The 19626-nt window shown below is 36.2% G+C and overlaps 3 protein-coding genes across 4 annotated transcripts; all 3 read right to left on the bottom strand.

Moving 5' to 3' along the window:
- On the bottom strand, window positions 1-2351 carry LOC130716961 (uncharacterized). The gene has a single exon (XM_057567030.1). It carries the CDS (start codon window positions 2143-2145, stop codon window positions 178-180), a length of 1968 nt encoding a protein of 655 aa, XP_057423013.1. The 5' UTR covers window positions 2146-2351; the 3' UTR covers window positions 1-177.
- Window positions 2352-7649: 5298 nt separating this feature from the next.
- LOC130717065 (protein HOTHEAD-like) lies at window positions 7650-11635 on the bottom strand. Of its 2 annotated transcripts, none has more exons than XM_057567170.1 (6): window positions 11270-11635; window positions 10301-10559; window positions 9326-9970; window positions 8662-9059; window positions 8017-8567; window positions 7650-7836 (listed from the first exon to the last, which is right to left on the bottom strand). In XM_057567170.1, exons 2-6 carry the CDS (start codon window positions 10380-10382, stop codon window positions 7785-7787), a joined length of 1728 nt encoding a protein of 575 aa, XP_057423153.1. In that variant the 5' UTR covers window positions 10383-10559; window positions 11270-11635; the 3' UTR covers window positions 7650-7784. The 2 variants fall into 2 exon arrangements, with proteins under 2 accessions (XP_057423153.1, XP_057423154.1); XM_057567171.1 differs by having other exon boundaries at window positions 11461-11635.
- Window positions 11636-11994: 359 nt separating this feature from the next.
- LOC130717064 (protein EMBRYO SAC DEVELOPMENT ARREST 30) lies at window positions 11995-19626 on the bottom strand. Its single transcript, XM_057567168.1, has 11 exons — window positions 19259-19626; window positions 18593-18823; window positions 18403-18487; window positions 17756-17826; window positions 17582-17670; window positions 17253-17496; window positions 16395-16507; window positions 15300-15390; window positions 14948-15076; window positions 13291-13844; window positions 11995-12831 (listed from the first exon to the last, which is right to left on the bottom strand). The coding sequence occupies exons 2-11, from the start codon at window positions 18758-18760 to the stop codon at window positions 12384-12386; spliced, it is 1992 nt and encodes a 663-aa protein (XP_057423151.1). The 5' UTR covers window positions 18761-18823; window positions 19259-19626; the 3' UTR covers window positions 11995-12383.

The raw sequence follows: 19626 nt of genomic DNA, 5'->3' as shown, positions 1-19626 counted from the left end.
TACAAGTAAATATATTTGATTGATGAATTGTCTATGTAGTTTATGAACTCATCAGACAAATGAAAAGAAAAGTTTAATTATTTTTCTTTGGAGAATCAACATAAATTCTTCATCCAAATTCACAATCTCGAGTCTTCTATGATCCACAACCCAGAAGAATATATTAAATTTATGGAACTAAACCTCAATTCTTTTCTGATTAAGAGCTGTGTATCTCCATCTCTCCTTCTCCACAAAATCTGCATCAAGGAACCGAGCAACAAAAGCCCAGACTTTATATACATCTTCAAAATTAGCCAGGAAACTTAGTGCAGCAGTAACCACTGTCACTCCCATGTTATCTCTGTCTTTCTTCTTCTTGTTAGTTACTCCCTGGCCTCTTCCTTCTTTGGTCTGCAATACTCTTCCCTTCTCTTCTGCATACTTATCTGCAAACCAGATATGATGCAGGAACCCATAGCTCAGAGATATGTTGCTTCTATCAGCAAGTTTCTGTACAAGAACAGGCTCAACCTTTTCACCTTTCCAATCAAACACATTGAATGCCAAAGCAGGACCCCTATCAAATCTTATCTTTGGGCCATAAATCTTGACCAGGGGAACCCCTTCTGCGTTAGGATGCTTTAGCTTCAGCATTGAGTTCACCAGCCAGTTTATCAGGTACCTTGTTCTGTTGGTGACCATTGTTAATCCTAAAGAGTCCACTTGATCCAAGCACCTGCATTCAATAGAAAAGCTCCCATCTTCACTATCCTTTACATTCTTATTTTGTTGTGATTCTGCAGTTCCAGAACCTTCAGGAGCTTTTGGTTCTTCAGGTACCACTGTCATCTGAAGCTCAGATAGTTGTCCTTCGACTTTCACAGACTGTGGGATCTGTATCCTACCAGAGAAAGAACTCAAGGAAGATAATTCTTGCTCTTGAAAAGTAGATGTTGAGCACTTTTGGTCAATTTTTACATCATTATATCCAGAAGAATCCTCTGATACCTGTTGTAGTAGCTGCCTTTCTGGTACAAGGTTGACAATTCCTGCACAAGAGGAGGATTCAAGAATGGAAATAGCAGTTTTCTTGACAAAAAGGCATCCAAACCCAGATGGATTTTCTCCAAAAACCTTGTAGAAGGAACAAATGAGAAAGTCCGGGCGAAAGAGGGAGAGGCCGAAGCTGTCCATGTCTTTTGGTCCCAATGCACAAGCATCAATCAACACATGCCAACCATTCTCCTGTGCTGTGCTCATCCACAGATAGGGATATCTGGCTCCTGTTACCCTGGAGTGAAGTGGGAATACAAAAAGACCCCTCTTTTTCTTCTTCTTCTTCTTACTAACAATCATCTTCCTCAACTTTGTTGACTGAAGCCTGAGCCTTGGCCATGAGAACTCTGCTGACATAGCCCTGGCTCCTCTCTTCTCTGAGCAACTGGTCATTGCTTCCACAGCCTCACTCTCATAGTCATAAACTGTCAGAAGTTTCTTACAAGATTGGAAAGGATATGAATCTGCAACATGTTTGAAAGCTGATGTTCTGTTTGCTGTGAAAACCATGAAGTAGTCACTTTCAGAAATGTTAAGGAACCCCATTATTCTTCTCCTCATTGCAGACTCAAACTCTGACTCCTGCCCACCATGGAGCAACAAAGTCTTCAGATTCCCAGTCTTGTAAGATATACTAAAGAAGGGAATATCTGAAAAATTTGGAGATTGAGGTGTTTGAGTTTGAGGAGTTGAAGAAGAAGAAGCAAGTTGGATTTTTGAAGCTTCATGGTGCTGATGACGTTGGTAGTAGGAAAAGAGGCCAATACCAATGTAATCAAGGCAAGACTGGTTAGAGAAAGAGAGGTGATAATACTCGTTGCCTCTCAAACGGTCCACTTTCTCAGTCTCAGAGTATTGAGGGAACACTTTGCTGAATTCACTGAATGATTCCTGCAGAGATGGAAGAGACTCATGGTTGGTAAATTTTGTGTTTGGAAAGATAGAGGATGCTGTTGTTGCCGCGAAGCTGTGGCGGGACTCTGAAGAACTGTTTCTGGGTTTGCTTGTTGTTTTGATATGAGAGAGTGGTGATGAGTTGAACAATGAGGTTGGGCAGCATCCTTGAGGGCATGTTTGGGAGTCCTCATTTTGAAGAAGGGACTGCATGTTTCTTTTTGGTTATTTGCACTCTCAGACAATTCTGCTTTATATATACATGTTTGATGATCCTCCTGCTATTGGATTTTACTGATGCTTTCCCTGTCTGTAAGAAACACACATACATGAAATTACAAACATATCTCTATTGGTTCATTTATAATTGTGTATGGTATGAACACATTGACAAGGTCAGGGATGTTAGCACCCCTTAGTGCTAACCTCCTATATTTTTATCTATATAATTATATCTTGGCCTTCCAAAAAAAAAAGGAAAAACAATTTGGACTGTGTCTTTCATAGTTATGGACGGGGTCCCACAGGCCAAATCAACTAGGCAGCATGATTGTGATGATTTCCTTACGCGTTACAGAAAGAAAAAGAAAAAGCATTTATTGGTGCAACTAATTAAGGTGTCATTTGAAAGTTGATTATTTTATACCGTAAGCGTTTATAAGTGTTTGGAAAAACTTATGTAAATAGCTTATAACCTACTTATAAGTTGTTTTGAACTTATTTTCATTAGTTGTTCATGCCAGCTTATGAACAAACGCTCCTACCTACCAATCTAGGTCAAATTAGGATTTATCAGACTGCAAGTTGGGTTCTTGAAGCATCATGCAGGAATTTAGGATTTGTCAGACTGCATGATATTCAAATTCGAATTTTACATAGAAAACTAATCAGTTACTAAGTTTGGTCTAGTCTAGTACTTTAATGACAAGATACTAATTTTTTTTGGGTACAAGGTGAAGAATGATAACTGAAGAAGATAAACTCTCATAAACACATTTGTGTGTGTGTAAAATGGTACCTTTTAAAAGGTGGAACCAGTACTTAAAGCAATAGTAGGTGGAGCACAGAATGGTCGCTATCAAAGCCGGCATTACCGATGAGGTCCAAAAGAAAAGCCTCTCTATAATTCTTCTCTGCACTTGCGGACAATGCTTGCTTAAGGCTTAAGTGTCACAAATATCAAATCCAAAATAGAAAAAGGTTTCATGATTATATATGGCTCCTGCATCATTGCTTAAACTCAAGCAACTTTATATAAAAAATTGAACATATTGAGTGAACTCACTTGCCCATTATGATAAAATGGTTTTCCAATAATGTATGAAAGTTTGCATTATATGATTTGTTTGGTTGATGCTTGAGTAGCTGAGTGCTTTAGTATTTTGGTATTGTGTGTGGAAGGATGCAAATTGCTTAAATATTGTTTGTTTGAGTAGTGAGGACAGTAGGTTCAGCAACCAATATAAATGTGAGGCATGCTTATGATGAGGAAAGCACCTTGTTCAAAAAAGAACAAAGTGAATTTGACTGTTATTAAAGTGACTGCAATTGAAAAAAGAGAAAAAGCAAAGCTGTAGCTTCAGCACAAAGAAAAAATTGAGATGTTTTATGGGGAAGAGTTAAAAGAGCATGCAAAATTAGTTGCGTAATCTGGGGTAGCCTTCTAGCTTCTAGGGTTTAAATATAAATTTGATGCACAATTAGATTAACAATTTTATACCAGAAAACAAAAATAAAAAGTATAACAGGAATGAAACTACTGATTTATTTGTCAGATTTTTTTTTTCAAATGTGTCAGAGAATTGATTTAGCCACTATAAAGTTCATTCACTTAGTTAACCATATTCATTACAATTGAAAAAAAGTTTCATTTGACCAAAATTTAAGCATTAAATTATTTCACCAATAGAGTACAACATAACTAATGCTCTGAACTATGGATGGACAGCCTGTATGGCTGTATGCCCTTACTTATGAGAATTATTCCAATTTTTTGTCATATATACATGTATTTTCTTTATGAAGCAAATTTGTTCGAGTAAAAAATAATCACATCACATTAAAATTAGCTCTCTTAGCAAAAAATTTTACAATTCATAAAATTCGAACTCAAAACCACCTTGAACCACTCTGACTCAATCATTTTTCGGTATTTTCATTCCATTTTGTTTAAGTACGTCTTTTGGTCCAATCATTTTCATTTCCTTGTGAAAATTACAACAAGTGTCAACTGAGTGTAAAAAGATACAGCTGTAGTTTGCTTCTGTCTTAATATGGCACTTAAGAGTTATGGTCACTGTCACCTCTGATAGTCTGATTGAGTCACGTTTCTTTCATTCTTTCCTTTATTTTCTTTTCTTTCCCCCAATCTGAGCAGAGTTGCATCAATAAAAAAATTGAAACTTACAAAGAAACCCATTAGATGATCGGTTAAGTATGTATATACTTCTTGATCATCAAAGGTCAAGCCAAAGGTTTTGGTTTAAAAGGAGACATCCAAGTTAGGTGAAATAAACAGAGTGGTACAAGTGTATAACCTAAAATACTATTTCTCCTTTTATTTTAATATACTTGACCACTTATTTTTAATATGGACAACATTATTTTTTATATTTAGGAATGCAGGCTTCCTGAAGTTTCTCCTTTTCTTTCATATATTCTAAATTTCCTCACTTAATAATGTGTGGCTTTATCTTCATGCATTCTTCCTCCACTTTTCCTTTAGCTCATGAACTGTCAATACAGGAATAGTTCATTGACATTTGATTTTTCTATGAATGAGTGTCAGCCGTGAGTTGTTTGATAATTACTTTATATTTGTAGCAAGCATACAGATCAATTTAATCTAATTTGACAAAATATCCTGAACACTTCTGTAATCAAAATGTAACATAGTAATATTTCAGCCATTTCTCTATCGGAATCAGAATAATGTAATAATATGAACATGTTAAATGTACACAAGACTAGAACCTTCAAGTCCCCAGCTCCCCTGAAAAGGTAGGTACTTGACTTGGGGGACTACTCTTTTGATATTTGTAAGATCAGCTAACTAATTTTACTTTGAAAAGTATAACTAGCTACTCTTTTAGTTGTCCCTTGTGCTAATAATTATTGTCAATTATAATTACTCACCCTAAGGTGAAGATTGGGGCATATGCTAATAGAAAGCATGTTCTGTGACTGTTATTACAAGCCAAAAGTTAACTTTCATTAATTAATCATCTCCTTAAATCTTCAACTTGCAGTTTCTGAACAAGGGGTGTATTCAAAATAAGAGATCACAATCTTGAAAGATTTTTACACTTACTTCAGATTCTTTCTTGATTCAAAGGTCAACTTTAGAGGAAGGAAATTGGAAAGGAACCCATAGATGCTCCGTTACATGAAGTTGTTGAGTGACCACACTCCTTTGTCCAAAGCATGTCCTCATGTCACATTATTTCCTTGTCCATTTAATTAAATTTTCCAATCTACGGACAAAAATGCTAATTTATGTTAAGAGACTCACTCTTAACATACTCTTAGCCGGGTGTTAGGATTAAGTTTTCTCTATATTTTTAACTAGTAAAATAAATTGTGAAACATTCACTATTCAACTTCTTTGCAACAAAAAAAAATCACTATTTAACATCTCAAAGCTTCTTGTCTATTCAATCCTAACATGTCTATAAATGTTTACTACATAGTAGACATTGTGCAGGACTGTTAACTCAATAAACATCTTACCTCAAGTTTGCAGCTTGAGGAGTAGAATTGACAATCACAGAAATCACAAACTAGAATATAACGCAGATGTCCATCGTTTTATTACACTGTTCCTTAGTCTCCTTATTTGTCTGTTTCTTAGTTTCCCTATTTATCAGTTCCTTAGTTTTCCTATTTACCTGGTAATGCACCTAATATAAACAATGGAATCATCACACGGATGACTGTGTGGTGAGAATCAATCTTTACATAAACTATATCCTAAAATTTTTGTTTTTTCAATTTAGAATCATTTGTCATTCCCTCAATCGAAACGTTTTTCATTCTAAACATAGTGAGCATCCTACATTTTTAACATTGTCAAAATAAGGCATACTTTTCAGCATGCATAACAAAAGAATTGAATAAACTAAAGCTTCAACATTATTACAACATTCTAAACAAATGCTGTTTTCTGTTTATTCAGTCTATCTAAAACAATTCACATAGTAAATGACTCTTCAACAGTGTTAATCTAGGGCAAGTCCCACTCTTGTTCTCAAAGCTCATTCAGCCTCAAACTTTGGGTTCTGCTTGTGTGTGTGTGTGGAGAATAATAATGGCTTTTTGTGACTATTATTTCTGAGTCTGCTTGAGCTGAAAACAAAAAGAGAAACAAATTGTGAGTTTCTTAAGTATACTTAAATAGTTTCAGTACTTACAGAATACAGAGTGCCAGCTTTGACATCAGGAATTAGATATTTAGATGAGTGTCATAAAAATCGCACAACTTAGTACTTACCTGAGATATTTTGGACCCGCTTCTCTTTCAATCAAAATCAACTATGAAACCGGGAAGATATCCATAAAAACTTCTAAGATTTGATAATGACTTTAGAATCAATTGTAGAAAAATTTCTAATCATGCACTTGCTTCATACAAAACAAAAGGTGTGAAACACAAAAAAATGATAGACATGAATGTCATTTGCTTCTCTTTAATGGACATGGTGGCATGGAAGATTATATATTAAGCTAAAGCAGCAACAGGGCAACTCTCCTTTGGCAAGACACAGTCACCATGGTCATGATAATTTCCTGCCAATAGAGGGAAGCCCTATAGCTGATTTGCTTATTGGGAGCTCCTGCTCTTGCAGACAATATGTTTCAGGAGCATTTATGATTTATAAGTACTTCAACTTAAGCACAGGACATGGAATAAACCAACTATCAAAAGCATATGCTTGAGGTTTATGCTATGAATATTCTTCAAGATTTTAAGGGTCACACACTCCATGACTGAAAGGGCATGCTCTTTTTCAGCAATTGATTCTTTCTCTTTCTCTAACTTCACCTGCTTTGAAGAGAAAATGGGGAAAAGTTGGTGAAAGTTAGATGCTTCTTCCATTTCATGAAGGTGCCTGGGGCTGGGGTACCAGATGTAGTCATGTAGCACAGCATATGCTAGTTATGTCTTATTCTGTTACTTTACCAATGTTTTTCAGCGTTTGTAAGTTCAACAAGCATCTTATGATCTTTAGTTTGTTAAGTTTGAAATGTGAAAACTATACAATGCAATGCATATCTTTATTTGAATCATAAATTGAGTTTGCTGCTGGGGTTTTTTAGTTCTTGATATCTTGTTATTAAACTTGTTACTGAATTAACCCCCCTTGATCTGCAAGCCAAGTTGGCATGGATTGTTTGGCAGGATCCAATGGGTTTTAGATTTTGAACCACGGCCCAGAAGAATATATTCTAAGAGTTTAATGAATGTTTGAGGTTATCTTAAAGCATAAGCACTCATGCAAGTTTGTCAGAGTTTATTTTCATAAATTGTTCAGATTAAGAGCTTATACTTACTTGTAAGTTATAATCTATTTTCAGTTTATTTCAGTAAGTTTCTCAAATTAGCTTATGAACAAGTACTTATGCAATACTTCTTTATTGCTAATAAGTACTTAATTAAGTTGTTTACCCAAACACGTCTATATTAAATTGAAATTATGGTGGAAATTACAGAATCATCCTACAAAGAAAACCATGTGAGTTGATTACTATAATCAGACAGTATTCTGGAGAAAACGTTTAGTAACTACTCAGCTATTACACATAAAAAAGATGGAACAAGTAAAAATGCGGTCTCAATTGATCACTTCACTAGTTCACTTCCTCCCCTGATGGAATCTTTTCTGTATAATCTTTTCTCCCATGTACCTGCATCAAATTAATGAAAGAGTAAGACAATACGTGCATTTCAAAAATCACGATGAGCCCGTTTGATAAAAGCTTATTGGAACTTATCTACTAGAAAATGCACTAAATAAGCTCTAATAGTGCTCTTTGATTTGCATTTAAACGGATAGAATGTCTATATTGATAAATGTCAATGCTTACCTTCCAAGCATCATAACAGTAGCTTGAGGGTTAGTCCCAGGTGAGCCATAAAAAGTGGACCCATCAATCACTCTCAGAGCTTCTACACCAATAACCTTATAATTATGATCAACAACCTTACCAGATTGGCACCCTCCATGGTAATGCCAAATTGTGAGGACAGTGTCTATGCAATACTGTTCCAAAGAAAATGCAGCACTAGCATGTTTTGGCCTCAAGTTCACATGCAATTGCAACATCAAGTTTATTAGAGTTTGGATTGGCATGGTTTTATAGCGGAACCTTGAGAATGCCTTTGAGTTTATCACATCTATGATGGTTTTCATGCCTTCCACACACATTTTCAAGTCTTCAGGGTCCTTAAAATAGTTAAAGGTAACTGATGGGTTATCATTGGGATCAGTGGTAAGGAGCTCCAAGTGACCAGTGGATTTTGGTCCCATGATCTTTTCAAGGATGACTCCTCCTTTGAGAGTTGGATTGACTAAAGATACAATGGTGTCAGCAATACTGTTCATGATTTCTTGAGGAAACATGGAGTGTTCACTAGTCTTCACATGAGAACAAAATTTTAGAGTAAGTTCACTTTATGTGAAAAGCTTCTAACTTCAATATGTTAAATGTTAAGGGTGACTATGAACTGACCTGGTTTGACACAAAGTCAAAAATTCCTTGAAGCCTTTCAGGCCAAGAATGGCCTATGCTCAATGCACTTGCTGTTTCAATGAAGCTACCAGACTTGGTGATGCCCACTGTTTGGATGAGAGACACCTCAACAGGTACAGGGGAAGGAACCATAAGAACATTCATTGGGTTATCTGCCATTCCTTGACCCACCAGAGGCTGATCCAAAACCACTTTGATTCCATGGGCCTGAAGATGGCTAGCAGGCCCAATTCCACTCAGCATCAGCAGCTGTGGGCTTCCAATTGCACCAGCTGATAAGATTATCTCATTCTTGGCCTTCATACTTAGAAATGCCCTGTGTTTGTTTCCAAATGAATCTTTGAAAATCACTCCATATGCTTGTGGCCTCTTTTTCTCTGTAAATTAAATTCAAACACAGGTGATCAAGTTGACAAGTGGAAGTCAATATGGTAGGTGTCTATGTTCATAGAGTAATGATTCATAGATACTCGCACAGGGACTTAAAAATTATCTTTTGGAGATTCCGGTAACAAATTTCTGAAATTTTAAAAAATACATTCTGAAATTAAATAAATTTTCAGAATATTAAAAAAATTACGGATACTCATGTATGCACTTAACGGGTATTCACGAATCATTATTGACATTCTTAAATCCTTACCTTCATTAAACCTAAATAGTATCTTATGCACTGTGGCATGCAGATAAACAGAAATCCTCCTTGGATCAGCATACTCCAACAAATCAGCTGCAGTGTGTCTGTGACCCTCCTTATCAAAAATTGAACCTCCAACTTTAGTCCCATTCAAGTGATCAAAACTATAACCATTATTAGGCAACACCCCTACTTCCAACAACCCATCCCTCACTGCTGATTGCCATTGCAGCATTGGAGGCTCAAAAACCACTTTCTTTTCCACCCATTCATATGAGTTCTTAGCCAAACTTTCATTCCAACCAGCATCTCTTATGTAGCTGGAGCTAGCCCTTGAGTAGAACCCTGCATTCAAGACAGAGCCACCACCAAGAACCTTAGCCCTGGCATTGAGGACCCCATCCTTGGATATGAATTGCTGGGCAAATGATGAAGGAGTCATGTCAGAGAGTGAATTGACATAGTTCTTCATGTCAATTTTCTCTGGGTTTGTGTAAGGAGAGCATCCTCTCTCAAGGAGCAAAACTCTTGCACCTTGTGAGAGAGTTGCTGCTAGTGGACACCCACATGATCCTCCACCAATTACTATGTAGTCATAAGATAAGATTGGTGGAGCAGATGTTGCTTCTTTCACAAATGAATAATTTGGAGCTGCATAGACACATAGAAAAGGAAGATATCAAAAGAAACTACTCAAGTCTTTGATTAAAAATATTTTAAACAAAAGATTAGAACTAATGATGGAATCAACTTTTTTTTTCAATGAATAAAAGATTAGATGGATTCGGCTTAGATCACTGCCACGAATCAGGGCAGATCGCCCACCAACACAATCATGTCATTGGCAATGAGAGTCGAACACATAATGTTATGAGGGGAAGTGGTTCTTCCTAGAATCAACTTGGTAATAATAACAAAGGAACTATTTGCAAAAATTTCAAAATGAAAACTAGTTCTTCAAATTTCACAACAAAGCATTACCTTTACCAGAATAAGATAAGGCATTGAAGAATATGCTTCCAGCAAGAAATGCACATATAAATTGCACTTGTAACCAACCCATTGATGTATATCTTGGAGTCTTTAGAAGCTGGAACAATTTGCAGGGTCTCTCCTCAACGAATCAAAGCTCAATTGCTGCCCTTTTATGTAATATTATAACCAGAAAATTGAAGTCTCACCCTCTGCTCTTGCACATACAAAGATTCAGTGTTCTTGAAACTTGTTGAATGTGTGACGACTGTGACATCAAACAGACCTCTTAAACTCAATGGGAAATTATTGTTCAAAATAACTTATATTTAGCATTGAGACCCCATTGCTTTATCACATGAACCAAAAATGATTTATATAAACTCTCAAAACTCTTGAGGTTAAGTAATTGAAGGACAAATTGTTTGGGTAAAATGTACAGGTTCAATTCATAATGATGACTTATGGGTTAAGAAAGAAATCACATGGAGTTTAAAATGTAGCCGAAGGACATTTGACAATTACAAAAACATTTTTGTTTTTTTTATAGGCAAATGTTAGTAAAATAAAAAAATAAAAAAACGTACGGAATTACTTTTTGTGATGCCAGTAAAATTCTTGTCTCGCTTTTGGGCTTAAGCTACCAAAGTACCAATAATTTAACCATTTGGCATAAAATGAACTTGTTTATTAACTGTGAATAAATATATCTAGTTTTAGATATATTTTGATTAGCATGTACTTCAATAAATGTATGGTAAGACTTGGGGAGCCCATGTTAGACCATGCTTGAAAATCGTTCTAGAATTCATAACAAAGATAAACAACCTTAGGAAAAAGGTCATGTAAATAGTTTCTGAATTTCATAATTGATTTTAAAAAATAGATGTTGATATAAACTTTTATCAAAAAATTTGTGGATAGAAGAGAAATGTTCTAAGTCTGAGAAGCACCGGTACTTTGAAACTGGTCACGAACCTGCACCGGGTACGGGTACGCGTTGAGTACGCTATGGGTGCGTACCAGAATGTGTTTACCAAAAATAAAAATTCGGGTACGTTCGGTGTGTTTGGGGGCATTTCCAGAATATAGAAAATCAACTCAAGTTCATTTCCTCCAAACTTAAACACGGTATTCACTATTTTCTTTCACTTTCTCACATTGCACACCTTTGTGGCCCTGTTCTGCCGGCGCTCCGCCTCCGTTCTATCATTGTTCCTCTGACCTTCCTTCGCTCCTTCCTCTCACTGCTTGTGTTTCTCTTTGAAAGCTCTGATTTTTCTTATTTATTTTGAATGGTTTTGTTGTCTTTGAAATCTCTGTTTCTCTTGTTTCCTTCCCTCACCTTTTTGCTATCATAAGGATCAATTTTTTAGATCCATGGATGTTCTATAATTTACCACGTGTTTGGCAGAAAGCCAAAATCCTTTGAATTGTTTAATTATTATTATTATTATATGCAAAATATGTGAGCATTGTGAAATTTGATTTGTAACCAATAATATTGTGTAAGATAGATTATTTGATATCTATTCTTTTTTACTTTAATATATATATATATATAATATTAACATACCTGTACCTAGAATTTTTTGAAAATGTCGTACCACGAACCGCACCTGTGCATCATAGTTCTAAGGTGACTGACAATGTACATACATCTACATTACTGAAAAATAGGAGATGTTATGAGATATTGTCCAGAACAAAAGCAATTGAACCGCAGCCATATATACCACAAGTAAACTCTAAACACATAATCTTCTTCGAACTTCATCTGTTGTGCTCCAGTTAAGCCGGTGACTGATCTATTTTTTTTCTTCTTTTTATAATGTGTATGTTACAACAAAAATTCCAGTGGAAGTGTTAAGTATAAAGTGAAAAAAAAGATAAAGATTAAAAAAAAAGAATTATGTTCCCTTTGTCCATGGAAAAATAACCTAAAATCAATGAAAGAATAGATTTGAACACCCATATGCCCAGCAAAGATAGCATTGAGACATGTATGTCGCTGGAGCATGTATCTATACCTCTTAAATTACGGGAAAATTGGATGCTGTATAAACTATGGTTATGATATGCACATCCGCTTTTAGTCATTTGGATCCATTTCCTCATCTTGCTCCCAAAGTGAAGTCTGATTGATTTTGCCACCATTTTTGTCATCCTCGGACTCGTTAAGAAAATCATTGCTTTCATAATCTGGCAGCCCATCGTCTTCGGATTTGGCACTTTCTTTACCCAATGAACCTGCCTCCTTAGCATGCTGCATCCACTTGGGGCATATGTCTTCACCTCCATATAGAAATTGGCCACCCTCACCTTTGACAAGTTTAGCAGCCTTGGCAGAAGACATTCTACAAGAGCATTCTGGAAGTGGATGTGAAAGGAACATTACTGGTTTTGACAAGAGAGATTGCTTAATGAAGCCTTCTTCAGTTGTACTCTTGTTAAGATGTTCCTGCACTAACATTGTCCAATTGCGTTTAGGATGGTACAAATTCTCACGGGTCATGTTGAAAAGCTCCGCAACAACTTTCCTGTGAAAGACCAGATAAAGAAGTGTCAAAATAAAATATATAATTTAGGATATATCTATGGATAGCATGACCACAAAGATTTCAACTTGTTAGAAACACCAGCAACCAATTGCAACATGTAAGGATGTCTGAAACAGTGGTAAGAAAGTTGTGTTTGTCGGATAAATAGTCAACACGAAATGTTCAATCTATCTGGAAGAGTTGTTAATTGTTTGAGTGGAGTAAAAGGTATAAATGTGGCTTGTCTTCCCTACATATTTACCCCTTCCCCCACCAGGCTGCAACCCAAAAGGCAAAAGATCCCGGAACTGAGCCATCTTTTACAACTTATTCAAAACCCAAGCCAAATTTAATTCCCTAACAAAAAAAGGGAATTTAATACTTTTAATGAAATCTATATAAATCATGCTTCCTTAAAGAACATTAATAAACTAATTCAAACTCCCAAAAGCATTTTACCTGTCCGGTCGATATGTTCTAGAAGAAGCAGTCTCGTACAGTCGATGTCCCATGACAAGGCTTGAAAAATCTGGCCATCCACTACCATCATTGTTAAATCCAGGAAAGAATGCATCTGCTTCCAGAGCAACAATGTAATCAAGCGCATCCCAAAGTAACCTGTGTGCTCTCATCCTCAAATCCATAGGTGAAGGATCAGGCTCTGTAGGGGTCTCAGTGATCCAACCATACCAGCCTTCTTTTTCATGCTGGTAGATTGGTCTATCTGGAGGTGGAGGAAGAGGCCTAGGCCGAGGACCAGCCCTCTTCCATTCTTCTTTAAGTTCTGCCTCACTTCTTGCAGGAGGTGGCCAAGAACTATTTTGCGGAAGAGGACTTTCAGGTCCAAACAAGTCAGACAACTCTTTGTCACTGCACAAGGAAGTGCGATCCAGGGTATTGATAAACATGGACCGTAAAGGAATCAAAGCACGTTGACCTCCAAATGTTTCAGAGCCAGCCAGGTATATGATTGTTTTGGAAGGATAACCCATTACTCGAAGGAGAATGCCAACCTGCAAAGTTGAAACAATAAAAAAACAACATATAACCTTTGTACAATAAAATTTCAAATTTCCAAAAGAAAAACAGTATTTATTCATAAAGATAGAAGCAGTGTTCCCAAAAGACCAAATTATATTTTAATTGTAAAATTGGTTGGCCTCAGCAGAGGCTGAGATCCCACATACACTTCTCATTCTGGGAGCCATTAGCATCTTAAGAAAGGTCTAAAGTTCTTGATTGAAATAACTCTAATCCCCAATTTTACTCAGACAAAGTATTTAGTATACTAAATACTATTATTTCTGAAACCTTCAATCATCACTTTTTTCTCTCTCCACAGGGCTACTTCAACTCGACTGTTACTTAAATATTTTAGTTCAATCATATATTATATTATATTATTTGTAGCTTTGCAACAAAAACCACATATAAGGATAACTCACCTTATCTCATATATTTCTATGCACAATGCATAAAATTGAAAATCAGCTAAGAGAATGCTATAATAATTTTAACAGTTCTTCCAATGACTCCAAAGTAAATGAATTCATTTTTATAGATAGATCCACAACTTACTCTTTGAGTAAGTTAATCATAAAAACAATAGCATAACTCTGCATTTCAAAGTAGATATACTTGATTGAATTACTTGCAATGTACTAGACAAGTTCACTAGGCATTTTATCAGTTTACTATAAAGAAAGTTATGTGATAATCATAATTTTATGGGCTCCCCTCAACCGTGACTTGCAGCATCTACTATTAACAAATTGAGTATCCTATTTTTTGGAACGGCCCAAATGACATTAACATTTTACAATTATTGCTAATATTAAGAAATTATACCCAAACCAACAGTTTCTGTGGAAAAAAAAAATTGACTATTTATTAGTAAAATCATTCCCCATATACAGATGCTAAGACTTGTCATACAAGCAGGGTATCCATCCAGGATACTGTAAAATGGAATCAGGATTGTTTAGGTCCTTGTCTTCTAGGGGAAAAGGTTATTTTTTAAAAAACCTTCAGAAGTGAGTGAGAGCAATTTTAACTAAAAATAGGACAAGAACCACATCATCACCACCGGGATACCCTATCGGGAAATTTAGCATACCTCTTCAGGCATGATGGGACATAGACCTTTATCTCTTCGCAAGTATGAATCCACATTCAATTCCTCCTTAAGAATTCCTTCCTTTATCATTTCAGCCCTTCGATGTTGGATGAGTTCAGTGTGTACATCCTAACAAAACAAAACCTTCATAAAGTAATCGAACAAAAATATAAGGAGGAAAGGGGGTGAGGGAAAGGATAAACATGGTTGGAGTTGAATTAACTCAAATATTATCAAATTCTAATGTTACAAATACTGCTTAAACATATATGCACCGTAGAAGTAGAATAACAGATCCATTGAGGCATTAACAATACGGAATGATGATACAAAGGAGGAAAATAGCGCAAACCTGAAAAAGTTCTCCACAACCATTGTATGCCAACGTTTCTCTCAGTAAGCCAGGATGGTATACTAGGAACGGTTGCCCCAACCCTCTTAACCTTAAAAATACACAGCAGAAATGTCTTACACATCAACTCCAAGACCACCAGAAAGAAAATCAATATAAACTCAAGGCAAACCCACATTGAAAATAGAGAAAGAAAGGATTGATTTTACTGCTTGACTGAAAATGAAAAGAACAAGGAGAAAGATCTCTCCTCCAAATGTTTCTCCTTGCAGAAGAGCCATGGGGGCTCTGTTTACTCATTACTAATAAATCTGAATGGTTGATAGAAATAGATATTAGGCCAACTAATGAGCCTGGGTCTGAGCTTAACTATTTGACTGAACATGGGGGAGGGAGGATCTTAACATATCATTGTATTAGTCAGCTTGTTAGTAAATGAGCTGAATCAGTTAGACGGTTTTTGCCAGTTAGTGGGTTAGTGTGCCAGCTGTCAATTAGTTAGGGGAAGTTATAAGTTATAACAGCTGGACAGTTACCTTTCTTATAAAAGGAAAGGTTAGTTAGAAGAGGGAATCGTTCTGGAAATCGAATTAAGTTCAGGGAGAGAGTTGAGCCTCATAAAAGTCCCAACAACCTTATATCTCTTAGACGGATTTCTCCTAAGTCCTGGCTACATTGAGCAGTTAGGGAATTAGGGTTCTACATCAATAATACATTCAGTTTTCTAGTTGTTAATTTCTGGAACCTATCAAAGATCCTTTATTCCATCTACCCTTGCAATCTAATTCCCATTATCTATCTAGCTAATTGCTCTGCGTCTCACTTACTAAGTTTCCCTTCTCTACATCATCGTCTAAGCCTTTTCCCACTAAGTGGGGTCAGCAACATAAAACAAACTCTACTCCATAGTCCATAATGTTCTGTCTACTCCACAATTTTCCCTTCTTTTCTGTCCTAATATAAACCACACTCTCGTTTTCTTATATTGGATATCAGAAGCACACAGAATTATGGATTTTAAAGACAAGGGAAAAGAGCCGGTGCAAAAAAACAAGGGAGTAATCTATGCGATAATAAAGAAAATGCAGTTCATACTTGTGAATCATCCGATGGCCAAGCATTTGAATTTCTGGACGAAATTGAAGGGCATGGAAAGCAACCCTGCATCTTAGCCGCTGAATCTCCGCCATGGTAGGTGGGAGTGCTGACTGCAAAAGTGTATATCGTTCTCAAGTTAACCTTAGCAAGTTAGTCAGAAATTCATATTCACAAACAAAACTTGTAAGAATAGTAATTCAAGTATCTAAGAAGTTCAAAGCACAGAAATGAAGCAATTCCCTTGGGTCAGTCACCTTTCTTGTAAAAGGAAAGGATAGTTAGAAGAGGGATTCATTCCGGAAATCGGCAACTTTCCCACCACAATGTGATGTTTCCCAAACAGCCTACACAATGTCATCAGATCTGAGTTTTCCGGCCTATTACTACACAACCTATTTCTCTTTGGTGACTTTTTCGGCCATGACCATGTGCTTTTACTTTTCACTTTTATCTCACTTTCCCCACATGTTTATCTTGTTCTCTCTGCCCTCTTCTTTTTTTTGGTTATCTTTTTTTGTGTTAAGTATTCTTTTAAAAGAGGAATTGAGCATTTATATTTACATAGTATAAATTATCTAATCTTTGTAAAAATTTGAGAATAGCAGACATCCCGGTTATCTGCTATCATGCATAGTGTTTTTGGGATCGGCCACTGCACGCCGCTATCCAGGATTAATAACCCTGCTAGAGTTAAATACTTTCAGTAAAGATGAACTATTTTACGAACTTTCTTCTATATGGATAATATTTGCTATACACAAATAACAGAAGTCAGACGCTACCTGGAGTATACAACAGCATCTACCAGATTGCAATTTGAAAAAGGGAAAAAAACGTTAATTGACAATTTAATACCTGCAGAGCTCCACCACTGGCAATAATTATTCCAACAACCTTCGATTTCTTTAACTTTGGTAAGACTTCTTTGACATAGAAGTTTGGAGACGCTGAACTTGTGGGCTTAAATGTAGGAAACTCATTTCTTTTTCTTCTTTCTATCAAACTTTCAGGCAGGCTCTTTGTAATAATTAGATCATTTTTGAGATATGCTATGAACTGCTCCTCATTATAAAGATAGGAAAAACTCTTGAACTTTGAGCTGAATAAAATTGTACAAACATGTTATTCACGCTTCACAGCAAGAAAATATTAATAGCATAGAGCACAGAAGTTGAAGCACATACCTAATTCCTTTTGAGCGAGTACTTTCTTGAATTTCTGGAATGACAAGAGTAGCATTCAAAAGCCTAGATATGGCAACAAGATCACAGATCTATAAAATCAAGAACACTATTGTTAAATAACAAACAATAATAAAAATTGATTTTTAAGACTTTGACACATTTGATGGATCTTACCGATGATCTTATATTTGCAAACCCACCATAAACTTTGGCATAAATGAAACCATTACTCTGTTCTTTTGGAACTGCCAAGAAAAGAAGCACAAAACTTGAAGTGGAAGATGGAGAAGATTAAAATGACACAGGTATAATATGCCAAATGAAGAAATATATATAGTCGTTACTGTGGTGAGTATAACAGCTCTCTGTTAAAATTTGTCAAAGATCAAAATCACAAATAATAGTAGCTCAATTAGTTACATTCTTAGAAAAACTAGAGAAAACAGTGATAGTATTAGTCAACTCAAAGTTATGCCACAAATCATTGCTCTGCTACTTAAGCTACACTCATAAATGAAGAATGCTTCAAAATAGATTAGAATCAAAATCTTATTTTACAGATCTCTTGAAATATGAAGCCATTTCTATTTAAAATATTAACGATCTCCACGATATCATGGAGCACAGATTTCCGTAATCTAGAATCTGGTTTATTGATGATTCCTTGTCAATTGTAAATGGGCATATGCTGTATTAAGTAGCTTACTCATATGTAAGTGAAAACAAAAGGCACATGATAAGATGCAAATTGTTTACACTGAAGTAGTGTTTTATGTCATACCCGAATGGAGAGGTAAGAAATATGAGTGATAATATTTTACCAGAATAATTGCTTCTTGCATTGGCGTTTGGCTGCAATCCCTCCAAAGACTTTATGGAATCCCACAGCTTTTTATTCCTTACACCCTGCAGCATTTCAAGCAAATACAGTCAAAATAACTTAAGTGAAACAAAAAACACTTGGCCACGCACAAGCAGCGGATACATGTATAAATATAACAAAAAAGCAACCTGTCTTCCCAACGTGGAAGCAAAATCTTCATGAAGAACAGGCATTGCTCTATACTGCACCATGTTAACAGTCCATAGCTTTGCCAAAGACAGATGAATGATGATAGAAGCCACAGATAAAGTGACCACAGAAAGAACAACCCATTTAATCTTAGTTACGAACGCCATCTCGGCTGAGTGACTCTACATCACCAGTCCTGCATCGGCTAGCTTCGAACTTAGCTACAACATCTACAAGAAAATGCACATACAAATTTATCCATCAAAGAAGCACACACAGCACAATACTAAACAATGTTTCAAATCAATGTAGTGTACAACTCAACCCTAGTACTACCAATTTTCCTCAGACTTAATCTAGTATACAATTTCATCCTGAAATGAAAACTCCTAAATAGCAATCCTAATCCAACTTCCACTAGTACCAATCCTAATTGTTCAATTTGTTCAGATCATGAGAAATGTACAACATGCAAAGAGAGCGGTGATTGAATTCTTCTAAGAAACAGTAGAAACTGACAGAATCAAACATGCAAACACAGTAAGAGGTGGAAAATGATACCAATAGCAAAAATTCGAGATTAGAATTAGGCGAATTCTTCATCATTTCCTGCATTGAGCGTTGACGCCACTAAGATCAGTATAACTAGGGATTTGGTCCAATACCTGCAAGCAATTCCTTCCTCTGGAAGGAAGGGAGTAGAGAAGAAGCAGCCAGCAGCAGCAGCAGGAGGAAGAAGTAGCTGGATTGTGAATGAAATTGATTGATTGAATTCCAGCGAGCGATTTGGATTGGATCTCTGGTGGGTTGTTGGATCGAAGATCACGTTGACGATGACGGCCTCTTCTGCCTTGCGGCTGCTCCGCTTCACAACCACATGGATCTTAATTGCGACGGCGGCGAGGAGGTTACAGTGTCAGTCCGGATCCTCAATCTCCGTCCAGCACAACACGAGACAAGTATCAGCCCTTGGATTGATCAGATCGTCAGATTGCACAAAACGTTGCTTCAGCGCCAAATTTGTTCATTCACA

The sequence above is a fragment of the Lotus japonicus genome, chromosome 5, assembly GCF_012489685.1.
Source record: "Lotus japonicus ecotype B-129 chromosome 5, LjGifu_v1.2".
Classification (NCBI taxonomy): Eukaryota; Viridiplantae; Streptophyta; class Magnoliopsida; order Fabales; family Fabaceae; genus Lotus; species Lotus japonicus.
This window is presented reverse-complemented; position numbering and strand designations above follow the sequence as displayed.